Below are 19051 nucleotides of genomic sequence, written 5' to 3'. Positions count from 1 at the left end.
CCAACCTTCCTGTCCGCTCCCCTCCCTGCGGGCCAGTGACCGGTATACCCACCAACCCTCCTGTCCACGCCCCACCCTGCGGGTGAGTGTCCAGTTCACAGGACTGGTATACCCACCAACACTTCCCGTCCTCGCCCCACCCTGTGGGTTAATGTCCAGTTCACGGGACTGGTAAACTCACCAACCCTCCCTGTCCGCTCACTACCCTGCGGGTGAGTGCCTGGTAAATCCACTAACCCTCCCTGTTCATGTCCCATCCTGTGGGTGAGTGTCCAGTAAACCCACCAACCCTCCCTGTCCACTCCCTACCCTATTAGTGAGTGACCAGTAATCCCAACAGACTTCTCTATCCACACCCCAACCTGTGTTGAGTGTCCGGCCAACGGGAATGGTACAGCCACCAACGTTCCCCATCCACACCCCACACTGTGGGTCAGTGACCACTAAGCCCACCAACCCTTCCTGTTTACACCCCACCCTACGTTGAGTGTCCAGCTAACCTCTGTCCATCCTTCCAAGGTCTGGACCCTGTGTGAGTAAGACACCACTGGACCTGTTAACTGTAACACTGCCCCTCTCTGGGGGTCCAGTACTGAACTCAGTCACTCCCCACCACAGTCTGCCCATGTATCACCCTGTGGTGTGTGAATGCACCCTACAGGACTGGAACTGGTCATACCCCACTCTTTACACACCCACCTGAGACTGATCATCCCCTATCCTCCCTGAACCAAGCCAAGCACCCCCCTCCTTCTTGAGAGGGGATCTCATTGAAACCTATCAAATATTGTAAGGCCTACTTAGAGAGGATGCTCCCTGTAGTGGGGGAGTTAGGACCAGAGGGAACAGCCTTAATACAAGAATGTTCAAATTATACTTTATTATCAAAGTACATGTATGTCACTATGTATGACCCCGAGATTCATTTTCCTATGGGCATACTCAGCAAATTTATAGAATAGCAACTTCAACAGGATCTATGAAAGATCAACCAGAGTGCAGAAGATGACAAACTGTGCAATTACAAATATAAATAAATAACAATAAATAATGATAACTGAGATAATGAGATCATTTGTTGTAGGACATATCAATAGATGGGCAAATGAGTGTAGTTATCCCCTTTTGTTCAAGAGCCTGATGGTTGAGCCTGTTGTTGAAATGAGAGTCCTAAGGCTCCTGTACCTTCTACCTGATCGCAACAACGAGAAGGGAGCATGGCCTGGGTGTTGGGGAATCTCTGACGTTGCTTTCCTATGGCAGTGTTTCATATTCCTTTAGAACAGAGAAGGAATTTCTTTGCCTAAGAAGGTGGTGAATTTGGAATTCATTATCACAAGCTGCTGTGGAGACCATCTCATTGGGTATATGTAAAACAGGGGTTGGTCAGTTCTTGATTAGGGTGTCACAGGTTGTAGGGGAGAAGGCAGGAAAACAGGTTTGAGAGGTATAATAAATCAGCCATGATGGAGTGGTGGAATAGACTTGATGGCCCAGATGGCGTAATTCTGCTTATGATAAAATAGAATAGAAAAATGCCATTAGAAATATAAAAACACTAAAAGCTATGTGTTTTAAAAGGAAAAAATGGATGGCCAAGTTTAGTCAGAATAATTAAAGAAGAAATAGCGAGGCATCTGGAAAGAAATGGATCCATCAGGCAGATACAGCATGGATTCAGCAAATGCAGTTCTTGTTTGACAAACTTACTGGAGTTCTTTGAGGATATAACAAGCACAGTGGATAGAGAGGAACAGATGGATGTTATATACTTGGAGTTCCTGAAGGTGTTCGATAAGGTGCTGCATAAAAGACATCCATAAGATAAGGATGCATAGAGTTGGGGATGATGACGTGGGTGTAGGACTGTGGATAGGTTAGGCAAGAACTTGTGGTAGTAGTTCCCTAGACCAAAATATGGTCTCAGCTGAGACACATTTTCAGGTGGTGGTGCCTTGAGCACTGGCTTTTATCTGGTCTTGAGACATGTGTAAGCCATCTTTGTTGGTCACATGCCCACAGTATGGAATTTCCTTTTTGAAAAACTCACATTTCTGTCGATTAGCTCTGAGTTCATATTCTGGTAATCTGGTGAGCACTTGTTTTAGGTTATGAAGATGTTCGTCGTCATCCTTGCCAGTGACAATGATGTCATCCAGGTAACGCTGAGTCCCTAGAATCCCCTGCAGAACCTGGTCCATTGCCCTTTGCCAGATTGTAGGCGCTGATGCTATCCCAAACACCAACCTGTTGTACTGGTAAAGTGCTTTGTGTGTATTTATTGTCAGGTATTTCTTAGATGCTTCCTCGATTTCCATTTGGAGGTAAGCCTGGGTCAAATCCATTTCTGTGAAATGTTCCCCTCCTGACAGGGAAGCAAAAATGTCCTCAGTACGGGGTAGGGGATACTGTACTGTGTGGAGCACTGGGTTGACAGTCACTTTAAAGTCGCCATTTATGCGCACCTTGCTTGGTTTTCCTGGTTTTGTGCTGGAGGTTTTCATCATCACTGGAACAATAGGCGTGGCCCATTCACTCCAATCCACCTTTGACAGGACCACAGTCTGCTCCAGATTTTTCAGCTCTGCCTCTGCTGTTGGACTGATTGCATATGGTACTGGTCTGGCTTTGTAAAATTTTGGACTGCATTTTCCTCAACCTCAATCTTTGCCTTCATGCTCCGAGGTGTTCCTATTCCTTTCATGAACACTTCCTCAGAGTCAGCAAGTATTTGTGACAGTCTCTCAGATGTAGCTTTGCTGCCCTCCTTTGCTAACACATCTAGTGCCTTGATGGTGTGTCAATCCATCTGGATTTTCCTGAGCCATTCACGTCCCAGCAACGGTGGTCCCCCATTGTCAGTACATAGAGGTTCAGCTGCTGTGTTTTGTCCCCGTAGGTTACTGTCACATTAATTTTACCTTTGAGATACACTTTCTGTCCCGTGTAAGTCTTCAGCAGTAATTTAGTTCATTTCAGAGGTATGTGAGAAAACAGTCGATTGTAGTCGTGTACAGAGATCACTGTTAAAGCTGAGCCTGTGTCCAACTCCATTTTAAGTCTCACACCTGCCACATGTGGAGTGATCCATATTACTCTTTGATCATCTGTCTCTTCCACGCTGTGAAGTTGCAGACAAGACAATTCTCTTTTGTCTGAGTAGTTTTCATCAGCATTGTTTTCTTTCATTTTGTGCACATTGTTGTATTTTCCTTTCTGGGGTTTCTTGTTTCTCTGTATCTTGTCCTTTTCCTTCTATTTACTAACTTTGCATGCTTTGCCGTGTGTGTTTTGGCATTTGTCTTTAAACCTGCAAACATCAGGGTCATGTGACCTGTTCCCAGAACGGTAACATTTCTTTCCTTCAGTGACATTTTATTTGTAGCATATTCCAGAGATTTTTGTTGTATTCGTGAAGTGCCTTGTGGGGCTGTTTATAATGATATTGAGATGTTTAGCACTTTCTCGAATGTAAGGTCTTTTTCACACAGGAGCTGCTTCTGTGTGGTTTCACATACATGCCACACACTAACCTATCCCTCAATGTGTCTGATAGACCAGCTCCAAATTGACAATGTTCTGATAATTTGCACAATTCAGCACAATATTCGGAAATGCTTTCATCTTTGCTCTGATTCCGTTTAAGGAATTTAAATCTTTCAGCAATGACCAATGGTTTGGGGTTTAAATGCTGTTGGAGAGTGTCTATTTGCTTGAACATTTTGTCAGCTGGCTTTTCAGGGGTTAGGAAGCTCCGTAGCAGCCCGTATGTTTTTGCGCCCATTACACTAAGTAAAGCTACATCCACACTGTACCAGATAAGTCTGTAAACCAAGCCTTTTCTCTTCGTTTTGACCTCTGTCCACATTGAAATGGTGTTTTCCTCCCTCGAGAACGGAGCTTTTCTAAAACGCTCCTCATAGTGTGTAAATTTGAAAATGCTGATTGGGTGGTGTAGTGTGGAGGGGGTAACTGAAGCTTTTTAAAAACGCTGTCATGACGTGCCAGAACAGATGGTAGTGGCAGTGTGGCATTTCATTGTTTTCTTGAATGCAACCTCCAACACCACAACAACAATAATGGCGGATGGCTTCAGGAGACTGTCCCTGAGCAGAATCTTACTGTAGCTTTGCAGTATGACAGAGAATTTCAACCCCCCCTCCACACACAACCTAAAAATTTCAGAACAGACTGCAACGAGACTGAAGCCAGAAGAGTTAGAAATGTACTCACCAAATACTTTGACCCATAACTTAACAAATAACTCTACTCACTTTGCTCTATTTTCTGTCCTTGCTTGTATGAAGGTGGTTTACCTATCTCTGACAATAGATGTGTAACAGCCTAATGTAACATTGTATGGAAATACAAGATTACACTGATGCAGACATGTTTTATACGTTTACCAAGGTGCTTTATTAATGTATTGTTTGTGCAAACATTCAATAGGTGCAATTGTCACTACTTCCAAAAAGTCATTTTTAAGTAGTAGCTTGTGTTTGGCATAATATTCAGGAGGGATAGACAGGAAAGAAAAGGAGGTGGGGTAGCATTGCTGGTTAGAGAGGAGATTAACGCTATAGAAAGGAAGGATATTAGCCTGAAGGATGTGGAATCGATATGGGTAGAACTGCATAACACTAAGGGGCAGAAAACACTGGTGGGAGTTGTGTACAGGCCACCTAACAGTAGTAGTGAGGTTGGGGATGGCATTAAACAGAAAATTAGAAATGCGTGCAATAAAGGAACAGTAGTTATAATGGGTGACTTCAATCTACAGATTGGGTGAACCAAATTGGTAAGGGTGCTGAGGAAGAGGATTTCTTGGAATGTATGCGGGATGGTTTTCTGAACCAACATGTCGAGGAACCAACTAGAGAGCAGGCCATTCTAGATTGGGTATTGAGCAATGAGGAAGGGTTAGTTAGCAATCTTGTCGTGCGAGGCCCCTTGGGTAAGAGTGACCATAATATGGTGGAATTCTTCATTAAGATGGAGAGTGACATAGTTAATTCAGAAACAAAGGTTCTGAACTTAAAGAAGGGTAACTTTGAAGGTATGAGACGTGAATTAGCTAAGATAGACTGGCAAATGATACTTAAAGGGTTGACGGTGGATATGCAATGGCAAGCATTTAAAGATCGCATGGATGAACTACAACAATTGTTCATCCCAGTTTGGCAAAAGAACAAACCAGGGAAGGTAGTGCACCCGTGGCTGACAAGGGAAATTAGGGATAGTATCAAGTCTAAAGAAGAAACACATAAATTAGCAAAAAAAAGCGGCACACCTGAGGACTGGGAGAAATTCAGAGACCAGCAGAGGAGGACAAAGGGCTTAATTAGGAAAGGGAAAAAAGATTATGAGAGAAAGCTGGCAGGGAACATAAAAACTGACTGTAAAAGCTTTTATAGATACGTGAAAAGAAAAAGATTGGTCAAGACAAATGTAGGTCCTTTACAGTCAGAAACAGGTGAATTGATCATAGGGAATAAAGACATGGCAGATCAATTGAATAACTACTTTGGTTCTGTCTTCACTAAGGAGGACATAAATAATCTTTCGGAAATAGTAAGGGACCGAGGGTCTAGTGAGATGGAGGATCTGAGGGAAATACATGTTAGTAGGGAAGTGGTGTTAGGTAAATTGAAGGGATTAAAGGCAGATAAATCCCCAGGGCCAGATGGTCTGCATCCCAGAGTGCTTAAGGAAGTAGCCCAAGAAATATTGGATGCATTAGTGATAATTTTTCAAAACTCCTTAGATTCTGGATTAGTTCCTGAGGATTGGAGGGTGGCTAATGTAACCCCACTTTTTAAAAAAGGAGGGAGAGAGAAACTGGGGAATTATAGACCGGTTAGTCTGACATCGGTGGTGGGGAAAATGCTAGAGTCGGTTATCAAAGATGTGATAACAGCACATTTGGAAAGAGGTGAAATCATCGGACAAAGTCAGCATGGATTTGTGAAAGGAAAATCATGTCTGATGAATCTTATAGAATTTTCTGAAGATGTAACTAGTAGAGTAGATAGGGGAGAGCCAGTGGATGTGGTATATTTAGATTTTCAAAAGGCTTTTGACAAGGTCCCACACAGGAGATTAGTGTGCAAACTTAAAGCACACAGTATTGGGGGTATGGTATTGATGTGGATAGAGAATTGGTTGGCAGACAGGAAGCAAAGAGTGAGAGTAAACGGGACCTTTTCAGTATGGCAGGCAGTGACTAGTGGGGTACCGCAAGGCTCAGTGCTGGGACCCCAGTTGTTTACAATATATATTAATGATTTAGACGAGGGAATTAAATGTAGCATCTCCAAGTTTGTGGATGACACGAAGCTGGGCAGCGGTGTTAGCTGTGAGGAGGATGCTAAGAGGATGCACGGTGACTTGGATAGGTTAGGTGAGAGGGCAAATTCATGGCAGATGCAATTTAATGTGGATAAATGTGAGGTTATCCACTTTGGTTGCAAGAACAGGAAAACAGATTATTATCTGAATGGTGGCCGATTAGGAAAAGGGGAGGTGCAATGAGACCTGGGTGTCATTGTACACCAGTCATTGAAGGTGGGCATGCAGGTACAGCAGGCGATGAAAAAGGCAAATGGTATGTTGGCATTCATAGCAAAAGGATTTGAGTACAGGAGCAGGGAGGTTCTACTGCAGTTGTACAAGGCCTTGGTGAGACCGCACCTAGAGTATTGTGTGCAGTTTTGATTCCCTAATCTGAGGAAAGACATTCTTGCCATAGAGGGAGTACAAAGAAGGTTCACCAGATTGATTCCTGGGATGGCAGGACTTTCATATGAAGAAAGACTGGATCGACTAGGTTTATACTCACTGGAATTTAGAAGATTGAGGGGGGATCTTATTGAAACGTATAAAATTCTAAAGGGATTGGACAGGCTAGATGCAGGAAGATTGTTTCCGATGTTGGGGAAGTGCAGAACGAGGGGTCACAGTTTAAGGATAAAGGGGAAGCCTTTTAGGACCGAGATGAGGAAAAACTTCTTCACACAGAGAGTGGTGAATCTGTGGAATTCTCTTGCCACAGGAAACAGTTGAGGCCGGTTCATTGGCTATATTTAAGAGAAAATTAGATATGGCCCTTGTGGCTAAAGGGATCAGGGGGTATGGAGAGAAAGCAGGTACAGGGTTTTGAGTTGGATGATCAGCCATGATCATACTGAATGGCGGTGCAGGTTCGAAGGGCCGAATGGCCTACTCCTGCACCTATTTTCTATGTTTCTATGTTTCTAGATGTGAAAATGTTAAGGCCAAAAAAAGAAAATTGTAAGTTCCACTTTTACTCAGGTAAAAATAAAATCATTTTTGTCCACTAACTCGTTTTATTGCACATGTTAAATACAGCAAAAAAATACAGAGAGATGTGGCAAAAGTAAAGGCAAACAAATGAGGTAACAGCAAATTTCACTTTTGCCCAGTAACAAGCCTTATTGCATTTAGTTGTAGCTGTTGTTCCTATAGCTGTAGGAAATGTTTCCGGGGTGACCACTCTGTGGGAGTGGGGAAGATGTGGGTGGGGCCACCTGGGGGTCTGTGTGTCTGTATGTGTAGCTATTGTAGTGGCTGTGAGGCTGGTATTGTTGCGGTGAAAAGTACTTGGGGGGGGGGCGGATATCATATTCCTCATTATTGCAAATTCCTCTGCAGCAGAGTTAGTCAGCTTTTCAATGTTCGTCGTCGACTGGGTCATACTGTCCATGAACTCCCTGTTGGTTGCCTCCATACGCTCCAGTATTTTTTTAGTTTTAAGTCCTCCTGCGCAAGAGCCAAAAGCTGTCCGTCATTTGGCAATTTCCTTTTAAATTTTTCTAGTCTGTAACTGGACAAACATGCACCCAAGTCTTTCACAGCAAGATTTGACACCAAACATGTTGCTTGTTTTCTGTAGATGTGTCCTGCGCATGCCCACAAGGAGGAGATTCACCCAGATACCTATTTTAATGTGGGCGGAGTTATTTTCAAAAACGCCTGTTGTGGACACCTATTGTTTTTATGCAAAACCAGTGTTTTCAAAATTATCTGGTCTAGTGTGGACGTAGCCTAAGATACTGGCTTTCTTTTCTTCATTAACGTCATTAGCATCACAATATAACTCTATTCTTTCAATATAAGTTGCCCAGTCTTCACTGCCACAATCAAATGCCTTAATGCAGGGGTGTCAAACTCATTTTAGGTCACGGGCCGGATTGAGCAAAATGCAGCTTCATGTGGGCCGGATCAGTCGGACGCGTGCGAACGCAGCTTTCGTTGCCTCCGTTTTTTCAGCCTGCTTTCATGTGTCTCAGTCTCTGCTATAACTACAAAGTGTTTCACTTTACAAATTCCGTTTCTTATGAAGAAGACTGCCGAATAAACACTAAAAACCCTGAAAACCTGGTACCTGAATAAACTCAGCATTAGCCATATCATACGCCATAGGCGCTTCGATTACTGGGGCCAGCTTTAATAGTAATTAGATATTATCTTGCGGGCCAAAGATAATTCCACCGCGGGCCTTGAGTTTGACATATATGCCTTAATGGTTCCAATTAATGCCATCCTTGTTATGTGAATTTAGCCTCGGTTCCTTGTTTTCTTTTTGACTCGTGACTTTTTTTTGCTAGGGTCGTGAACGTACTCTGGCTAGATGTGTGTGTTGCTCCTTTTTTTAAAAATCTCCCTTCTGGGGCAGGTGGACCCTCAGCCCCTGCTGGATGCGCCGCGGCTTTGACTGTGTCTTTCGGTCTCCCGATGTTCCGATTCCAGCTGAACTCCTGCTTCTTTTCAGACTTGCAGCCTCACTCTGCTTCTACTGAGGAATTAAAACACGGCGTTCCGATACGACTCAGGTTCATTAACCTCGTCGCCAATTTGTTGTGTATGTGGCCATTTACACAACAATATCATTAATAAAAACGCTGGAGACTGGAGCTACGTTAACAGGGTTCTTTACTAACTAAAACCAAACTGAACACATATACAGATCAATATGCGCCCAATAGCGCATGCTCAATAATGTGTTACTACGACATAAAATAGTCCCAGTACAGGGTACGTGAGGCCACACCTGGAGGTACTGCTTGCATTTCTGGTCTCCTTGCTTGAGGAAGGAAATACTGTCTTTGGAGGCAGTGCAGAAGAAGTTCACCAGGTTGATTCCAGCGATGAGTGAGTTAGACTATGAGGAGAGATTGAGTTGCCTGGGATTGTACTTGATGGAATTCAGAAGAATGAAAGGAGATCTTATAGAAATATATAAAATTATGAAAGGGATAGGTAAGATAGAGGCAGGAAAGTTGTTTCCACTGATAGGTGAGACTAGAACTCGGGGCATAGCCTCAAGATTCAGGGGGATAGATTTAGGATGGAGATGAGGAGGAGCTGCTTTTCCCAGGGAGTGGTGAATCTGGAGTTCTCTGCCCAATGAAGCAGTGGAGGCTATGGAGACAAGGTTGGATAGATTTTTGCATAGCAGTGAAATTGAGGGTTATGGGGAAAAGGCAGGTAGGTGGAGATGAGTCCATGGCTAGATCAGCCATGATCTTGTTGAATGGCAGAGCAAGCTTGATGGACTCCTACTCCTATTTCTTATGTTCTTATTAGATTTGCTATCGCAGACTTATGTGAAATTTGTACACAAAATAGCGCAAAGATGAAAATTACTATTGAGTTGCAAAATAGTGCAGAAAAATGGTAATAATGTGATAGTGTCTATGGACCATTCAGAAATCTGATGGCAGAGGGGGACAAAGCTGTTCCTCGATGTCTTTTTTTTTGCATCTTTGTGAAAAAAGACCCAAAAGCCCTCCAGAAAAGAGACATTCTATCTGGATCAGTTATTTGTATTGATTACAAAAGGCAAGATTTAGCCATCAGATGGAGTGTTGAAAAGCATCTCAGTAAAGTGTCTCATTTCAGCAATCTTTTAATGCAAGTCTGTACTTTTAACGTGTTCTCCAATCTTCATAGTTTAATTTTGGTTGTCAGTATGATGCAATGTAGTTCAAAGTAAATTTATTTACAAAGTGCATATACTGTACATCACCTGTACAGCCATGAGATTAAGTTTCTTGTGGGCATTCTCAGCAAATCTGTAGAATAATAACCAAAGTTGAATCAATGAAAGACTGCCAACTGGAGCATTCAACCAGTGAGTGCAGAAGACGACAAACTGTGTAAACACAAAAAGAAAGAAAGAATAATAAACAATAAATATTGATAGTATGAGTCTTGAAAGTGAGTCCATTGGTTGTTGGAACATTTTAATGATGGGGTGAGTGAAGATATCCTTTTGGTTCAAGAGGCTGATAGTTGAGGGTTAGTAACTGTTCTTCAACCTGATAGTGTGAGTCCTGAGGTTCCTGTACTGCCACCTTCTTGTTGACAGCAGTGAGGAGAAAGCACGTCCTGGGTGGTGGGGGTCCCTGCTAAAGAATGCTGCTTTTTTGCGACAGTGTTTCATGTAGATGTGCTCAGTGGTTGGGAGGGGTCTACCTGTGATAGACTGGGCCATATCCACCATTTTATGTAAGATTTCTGTTCAAGAGCATTGGTGTTTCTATAACAGACTGTGATGCTCTCCTGTACACATCTATAGAAGTTTGCCAAAGTTTTACAAGTTATGCTGAATCATGCTTTCTTCCTAATTGCATGTGCTGGGCCTAGGGCAGGTCCTCCAAAATAAAGGCACAGAGAATTTTAACATTGCTGACCCTCTCCACTTCTGATCTCTCCTGAAGTCAATAATCAGCTCCTTGGTCTTACTGATAATGAGTGAAAGGTTGTTGTGACACTACTCAACCAGATTTTCAATCTCCCTCCTTTATGCTGATTCATCACCACCTTTGAATTGGCCTATGACAGTGGTGTATCAGCGAACTTAAATGTGGCACTGCAGCTGTGCTTCGCCACACAGTCATACAGTAAGTGTAAAGCAAGGAGAGCAGGGGACTGAGCACACAGCCCTGTGCATCTGCGCTGATGGAAATCATGGAGGAGATATTGTTGAAGATTTTTCATGGAAAGGATTTCTGGCAAAGTTGGAAACCTCTTCAGTGTATAATGTTGGTATTCCTGGGACTCAGCTGGATAATGTCAGAATTTTCATGGAGTTTTTTCTCTTTCTCCAGGTAACTATTAGGAAGTTCGAATTTGTATGCACATGTAAAGCACAATGAGTGGAAGAGCCCGTTCGCGAGCCCGTGGCAGGGATCGCTTCCCTGAATTAAGTTCACACCCTCTTGCCCCAGTGCCGGTATGTCTTTTGCTGGTTTGCAACTTAGATAATGTAAACATATTCAGTAAGTATAATCTGCATGTCATCTATTGACATTTCATTATTAATAAGAAGCACTTTACAATCTAATGACACTGACAGCTACATCCTGATGCGGCTTTTTTCTAAGAATTTCTATAATTGTCTAAAAGTTGAACTGAGCATATTCAATGAGCTCCTGATTTCAAGAAGCAAAGTTAATAAATCTCAATGCCACACATTTAATATCATTGGCATATGTTGTGTAATGTGTTGTTTTGCCTCAGTACATTGCAATGCATAATAAAGCTATACATTACAATCAAAAGTATGATTAAGAAAGAAAGTTGAAGTAGTAGTGCATCGTCCATTCAGAAATTTGAGAAACGAAAGCTGCTCCTGAAATGTTGCATGTGGGTTTTCAGACTCCTGCACCTCCTTGATGGTAGCAATGAGAAGATGGCATGTCTTAGGCGATGGGAGGGGGGTCTTTAATGATGAATGCTGCCTTTCTGAGGCATCAGATTTTGAAGATATTCTGAATGATGGGGAGGCTAGTGTCCATGACAGTGATGCAACCAGTTAGAATTCTCTCCATGGTACATCTGTAGAAATTTGTGAGTGTCTTTTGTGTCTTACCACTTCTCAAATTCCTAATGAAATACTGCATAGAACAAAAGGCTTCAGTAATGTAGTGTTCATGAATGGTGATGTTTTTAGCTTGCACTGATGTGATTTTTGTTTTGAACAGAAATTACTTAAATGTGAGTTACTGTGTTCAGATTTATTAGGTTATCATTAGTTAAGATGACTATTGAGTTCAAGGGTGGCGGGGTGGATATATGTCTAACAAAGGAGGTGTAAGGTGCTCCTTCCCTCCGCTAGCCTGCAGGTCACCCTTGTGCAAGGTGTAGCACCTGCTTAGCTGATCAGGGTCACGTGAAATCATGGGAACAGGTGGTGGATAGTTGTATGAGCACCTGGTGCATAACACATTCTGGTTATGTGACCACTGACTCCAGGCAGACAATCTCTGAAGAGTATTGATAATGGCTGGGGTCACCTGTCTTGTAAAGACACTGCCCAGAAGAAGGCAATGGCAAACCACTTTTTGAGGAAAAATTTACCAAGAACAATCATGGTTGTGGTCAAGATGATGATCGCCCACATTGTATGACAGGGATGTAATAATGATGATGACCCTCATAAATATCAGTAAGAGGGAGTTGTGCTGGGATGATACCTGAATGGAAAGATGAAATCTGGAATAATTTGAATAAATGTACAAGCAGAATTAAATTTTTGAAGGGTGATCTGTTTAGGTCTTCATTCAACTTCTTAAATCTTAAAATTAAAGCTAGGCAATTTGGTTTTGAATTTCAAAGATAGCTGTATGAGCCACCAGGACTGGATAGTAAACTGCTGAATCTTTGAAATAATGAATTTCCACCTTCAAATTAGGCACCTTCTGCACTAGTTCCCTCAACTTCAATCAGCGAAGTGAAGCCTGAACTCCTCGGTCGTGGTCGACAGCGAGGGCAGCCTGGAGGAGCCGGGTCCAAAGATGGTGAGCATTGATGCTTGCGCTACTTGTAATATTGGTTCTTGCCATGTAAATATTACAACATCTATATGTAAATTTGTAAGCTTCTGGTAGACAAACAATTCTGAATGTAAAATCAAGCATTCGTTTGTGTGTGTGAGAATGTGTTTAAGATCAGTGCTCAAACCTTGGACTAAATGTTCAATAAATTCACAGCTGAAAACATTGCTATTAGGTTTAGGACTAGTTAATTCTGACCAGTAGTTTCTGACATTGTTAGCGTACTTTACACGGTCTTTCAGTCTCAACTGCAGCTTCAGTCAAAAGTACAATGCTTCTTCACTAATTTTCTTTTTCCGATAACACTAGTTATTTCTTTAAAGATCATGGAACATATCTCCTGATAAATCTCCTCTGCATCCTCTCTAAAACTTACGCATCCTTCCTTTAATGAGGTGACAAGAACTGAACACAGTGCTTCAGGGGTGGTCTAACCAGCATTTTATAGAGCTGCACAAATATGTCTCTGGAACTTGGATTGATAAAGGTCCAATTCCACAATACACCTTCTTAACTGCCCTATCAACTTGCGTAAGGCAGCTTTGAGGGATCTATGGACATGAACTCCATGATTCCTCCACACTGCTAAGAATCCTGCTATTAACCCTTTATTCTGCTTTAAAGTTCAGCCTTTCAAAGCAAATCACTTCACTTTTTTGGATTGAATCCCATCTGCCGCTTCTCAGCCCAGCTCTGCTTTGTATCAATGTCCTGTTGTGACTTACTACAACCACCAACCTTTGCCATTTGCAAACTTACTACCCCACCTTCTACTTCCTAATCCAAGTCATTTATAAAAGTCACAAAGAGCAGGGGACCCAGAAGAGATACTTATGGAATATCTTATCTAGACAAGAGGAAGGAGGAAGCAAGAATCAGACTGGGCTCTGAGGGTTATAAAGTTGTCATGAAGGAACTTAAGGACTTAGAAGAGCCAGAAGGGGACATCAGAGAGCTTTGACAAGGAAGATTAAGGAAAATACCAAGGTGTCCTGCATGTGTATATAAAGGAGGATGACGAGATGTTTCACGTCTTGTCAACCACGTTCCTTCATCCTACCATTCTATCCCTGCCCCAAAAGGACAAACCTATCCAGAATGCCATGTAAGTGCTCCCTAAACAATCCCCACATTTCTGTTGTGCATATCCCTGAGTGCATCTGTTCCCAATTTATGCTCCCAATTTCCTGCTGAATAGATAATACCATCTGTTCTTGTCTGTCTAAAGCTATGAAAAAGGTCAGGGAGTTGTGGTTACTGTCTGAAATGCTCTCCCTGTCACCTGACCTGGATCATTGCCTAGCACCAGATTCGATATGTCCTCTCCTAATCAACCTGTCCACATTTTGTGAAGAATTCTTCTTAGACACACCAAACAAATTCCGCCCCCTCTAAACCTTCTTGCGTGAAGGAAATGCAAATCAAAATAAGGGAAGTTCAAGTCTCCCATGTGAACTACCCTGTTATTTTTACATCTTTCCAAAATCTGCCTCATGATCTGTGTCACTTTTGCTATTGGTGGTGGGGGGGGGGGGGGGTGTGATTTCTCCCTTCCATGTTTCTGACTCCATAGACAACCCCTTCACAATGTCCTCCCTTACTGTAGCTTTATTACAATCCCTGATTAACAATGCCACTACCCCACCTCTTTTACCTCTCTCCATGTCCCTTTTGAAACTTTTAAACCCTAGGACATCCTGCAGTCATTGTTGGCCTCAAGACTCCAGAGCTTTTGTAGAAAAGCATGTAGCTGCTCGGATATCATGTACGGGTAAATGTTGATCAAATTCACCTGCCGCGTGAATATATCTTTTTTTTAAAAAGTATTCACCATGTCTAAGGTACAATGTCCTTCTGTAACTGAAAATTTAATGCTGGTAATTGTTTGGAGTACCACCCAATACAATTGAGGTACATAAGACCATAAGATATAGGAGCAAAATTAGACTATTCGGCCCATTGAGTCTGAGCTGCCATTTCATCATGGCTAATCCATTTTTCTCTCAGCCCCAATCTCCTGCCTTCTCCCTGTAACCTTTCATGCCCTGACTAAACAAGAATCTATCAACCTCTGCCTTAAACATGCATAAAGACTTGGCCTCCACAGATGTCTGTGGCAACGAGTTCCACAGATTCACCTATTTCTGGCTAAAGAAATTCCTCCTCATCTCTGTTCTAAAAGGTTGCCCTTTTATTCTGAGGCTGTGCCCTCTGGTCCTAGACTCACTCATGATAGGAAACATCCTCTCTGTATCCACTCTATTGAGGCCTTTCAATATTCAATAAGTTTCAATGAGGTCACCCCTCATTCTTCTGAATTCCAGTGAGTATACACCCAGAGCCATCAAACACTGCTCATACATGTGGCATATCTTTATGGTTGTAAAGTCATGGTGTTGCACAGCCCTCGTGCTTATAGCCAGCTTTTTTTGCCATCTACATTTGCCTGCCTATTGGGAGTGGTTGTCTGAATATCTCTTAAATGTGATGATAATATTTGGTTGAAAGGATAAAATTGTTCCACTGTACTTAGTTTGACATCTGACAGTTTCTTTTGATTTCTTGGAAATGTAGTTGAGGTGATATCTGCTGGATTTAAAGAAATGTCCTTAATGGAAAGAGGTGGTCGGCGGCGAGATTTTCACGACCTTGGAGTTAACACTAGAATGGCTATGGAACATGTTAAGGATTCCAAAGCAGGTAAAGGCTAATGTGAAACAGTCCAGAGTTTGAAGTTATCTGTAGTGATCACGTTCTTTAGTTGAACCTTTCTTATATTTTGATTGTTTTTCCTTCAGATTCAAAATCTTCACTGAAGAAATGTTTAATTGCTGTTCTAAGTTACACCAAATAAAACTTTTAACTAAAATATATCTTCAATCTTTTATTTCTTTTATTTCCTATTTTTCTCATTTTGCTACAACTCTATTCTTGATCTTAATTTTTTTTAAATACCCTGTAAGATAGGGTTCTTCCCCTTCCAGTTTTTGATTCACCTTTATAGTAAGCAATTTTGCTTCTTTGCTGATCCTGTATTACAATGATGGGACCAATGCATTTTACTAATAAATATAAGACCATAAGACATAGGAGCTGAATTAGGCCATCTGGTCCATATGGTCTGCTTCGACATTCCATCATGACTGATTTATTATCCTTCTCAAACCTATTCTCTTGCCTTCTCTCTATAAACCTTCACACCCTGACTAATCAAGAACCCTATCAACCTCCGTTTTAAATCTACTCAATAGCTTGGCCTTCACAGCCATCTGTAGCAATGAATTCCACAGATTAGCCACCCTCTGACTAAAGAAATTTGTTGGATGCGTTAGTCACTGTATGTTTCGATGTACATGTGATAAGTAAATCTGAACCAGAATCCTATTCTGTTCTGAATGGATGTCCCTCTATATTGAGGCTGTTCCGTCATGTCTTAAACTCCCCCACAATTAGAAACGTCCTCTCCAACAGGGTCCCATTCCTGAGATCTATTTGTAATACAAACTACTTGCATATTGAAAAACAGCAAAAACACTGCATGGGAGAGGGTCACAGAAACAGCTGTGGCAGGAGAATGAGCAGCCACCAGCCAGCTCACTGACCCCCATGAGCAGCTCAGCTTAAGACAGCCCAGGCGCAGGCCCATCTATCTAGGCCTTTCAATGTTTGATAGGTTTCATTGAGCTCCCATCTCCTTTTAAAAATCCAGAGAGTACAGACCCAGAGTCAATAAATACTTCTCACACATTAACCCTTTTATCCTTGGAATCATTCTCATAAACCTCCTTGGCACCCTCTCCAATGCCAGCAAATCCTTCCTTGAATATGGGGCTCAAAACTAATCACAGTTGTCTTGACACAGGTGCAGATGATGCAGCTTCATATTACAGAAAATCATGAAACAGTGTTTTCCATGAATGCAGGCCCCTCCCCAGTAGCATAGTGATGGTCTGTATCAAGTAGTAAAGGGACATTTACTTTGTTGCAGGAATCTCACCAAGGAGGCAAAGTATCTCAAATGTTATAGGGAGAAGGCAGGAGAATGGGGTTGAAAAGGGGAGGGGAGGGGGCAGGAAGCACCAGAGACGTGCTGTAATGTACAATAAACTTTTGGAAATAAAATTTTTGTATCCTCAAGTTTTCTGCAGTCTTCTATACACACCCCTTTCATTTGCATCCTTTCTCTTAATGTCTGTGCACCAGCTCCCTGGCTTGTGAGTGACCTGACTTGCCGAAGTATTCTTACAAGCTCATGAAAATAATCGTGTTTGATTGTATCCTTTACTGTGCAAAATCAGAGGCACAGATATATAGCAGGGTGCCTAAGATCTTTGCACAGTACTGTAGTAATTTTATGTATTGCACTGTACTGCTGATGCAAAAAAAAGTCATGATGTATGTGAGTAATGATAAACCTGATTCTGATATGGGTCTCTATTGTGGACTGAGAATGGGAAGAGGGCAGGGAGAGGGGAATCATGGTTGGGGAAAGGGACGGGAGAGGAGAGGGAGCAGGAAGCACAGAGGGACATTATGTAATGATCATTAAACCAATTATTTGGAATCAATGACCTTGACTGGTGTCTCAAGGATGGGTGTGTCTTGTGTGTCTGCACCTGCGCCTGGGCTGTCTTAAGCTGAGCTGCTCATGGGGGTCAGTGAGCTGGCTGGTGGCTGCTCATTCTCCTGCCACAGCTGTTTCTGTGACCCTCTCCCATGCAGTGTTTTTTGCTGTTTTTCAATATGCAAGTAGTTTGTATTACAAATAGATCTCAGGAATGGGACCCTGTTGTAACCAACAGTACTCTTCAACTCTGCTTTCTGTTGTTAAGGTAAAAAAATCAGTCCTTTATTTGCAGGTGTTACTGGGAGCGTGATACGTCTGATAACAAACTACATTCGTCTAAATTCTCGCCCCCAGTGGGTTCTGTATCAATACCATGTGGATTATAACCCTGAGATGGAGTCACGGCGTCTGCGAACTGTACTGTTGTTTATGCATGACAAAATTCTTGGCAGAACTCGTGTTTTTGATGGTACTCTATTATTCCTTCCTAAAAGACTGGAATCAAAAGTAAGTTTGAAGAAGTCTTGTTTAACAAAGAAAATGCCTTAAATGTACAGATGAACGTAGCCTGTTGGTGTGGAATGGAAAAAGGTGTTACAGATTGAGGTAGAAGCTTTTGAGTTATCTCATAGATTGATATGGGGCTCTACTTGGAATGTCTAGACTAAGCATTTCAGTGACCAGATTTATCATTGTTCTAAAGGCATTCGAAGCACCTCGCACGTGTCATTTATCTTTGTGCCAGTGGTTCACTTTTCCCCAGCCTTTCTACTAATGCGTTTCTGATTGTAACTTTCAATGGAGCTCTGACGCCAAACACCTTTGTGGCAAGATGAGAGCTAGAAATCATGGGTTAAGGGTGAAAGTGAAATGTTTAAGGGGAACATGAAGGGAACTTCTTCACTCAGAGGGTGTTGAGTGTATCAAATGAGCTGCCAGTGCAAGTGGTGTATGCGAGCTTGATCTTAATGTTTAAGAAAAGTTTGAATAGGTACATGGATGATAGGGGAATGGAGGGCTAGGTTGATGGGAGAAGGTAGTTTAAATGGTTCAGCATGGACTGGATGGGCTGGAAGGCCTGTTTCTGTGCTGTCATTTTCTGTGACTCTTTGACTATAACTTCAGACCTACAGCTCTTGGAACCCCACTGGCAACATGAACATATCCTGGTAGCATGTAATGATGGGAGTAGGACATTGGTGTGTTATTTAAAATGTGCATATATTGGCTCTTTGGAAGATTAGAAATAAAAACTCATTGGATTTACATTTGGCTTGAAGACATGATGACAGAGTTGTTAGGTTGCAGAATTGCCTATGTGTATGGCAGGCTTGAGGATTGGGAATGGATTCCAGGAGCTTGTTTGTTAATGTAGTTAGTGAGTTTACTGGTAATCAAATTGTGCTTTCAGTAAAGTTCAAAGCAACTTTATTATCAAAGTACACATATGTTATGACATTGAGATTCTTCATTTGCAAGTATTTACAGGAAAGAAACACAATGGAATTTACGAAAAGTTGTGCATAAACGCTAAATCTGACAATGTGCAAAAGAGGACAAACTAGGCAAATAAAAATAATACTGAGAACACGGTTTGTAAAGAGTTTTTGGATTGAGTGTTGAT

General features: G+C 42.0%; 1 protein-coding gene across 1 annotated transcript in view; it reads left to right on the top strand.

The window, feature by feature from the left end:
- Nucleotides 1–11176: 11176 nt before the first annotated feature.
- The window catches only part of piwil1 (piwi-like RNA-mediated gene silencing 1), a 103331-nt gene continuing 95456 nt past the window's right edge, over nucleotides 11177–19051 (top strand). Inside the window, exons 1-4 of the mRNA XM_073051979.1 lie at nucleotides 11177–11257; nucleotides 12719–12824; nucleotides 15435–15560; nucleotides 17720–17934. Of these exons, the coding sequence (XP_072908080.1) occupies nucleotides 11177–11257; nucleotides 12719–12824; nucleotides 15435–15560; nucleotides 17720–17934 (528 nt within the window). The remainder of the gene's footprint in view (nucleotides 11258–12718; nucleotides 12825–15434; nucleotides 15561–17719; nucleotides 17935–19051) is intronic.

The sequence above is a fragment of the Hemitrygon akajei genome, chromosome 7 (assembly GCF_048418815.1).
Source record: "Hemitrygon akajei chromosome 7, sHemAka1.3, whole genome shotgun sequence".
Taxonomy (NCBI): Eukaryota; Metazoa; Chordata; class Chondrichthyes; order Myliobatiformes; family Dasyatidae; genus Hemitrygon; species Hemitrygon akajei.
Note: the sequence above shows the minus strand (reverse complement) of the source record. Positions and strands in the feature narration are given on the sequence as shown.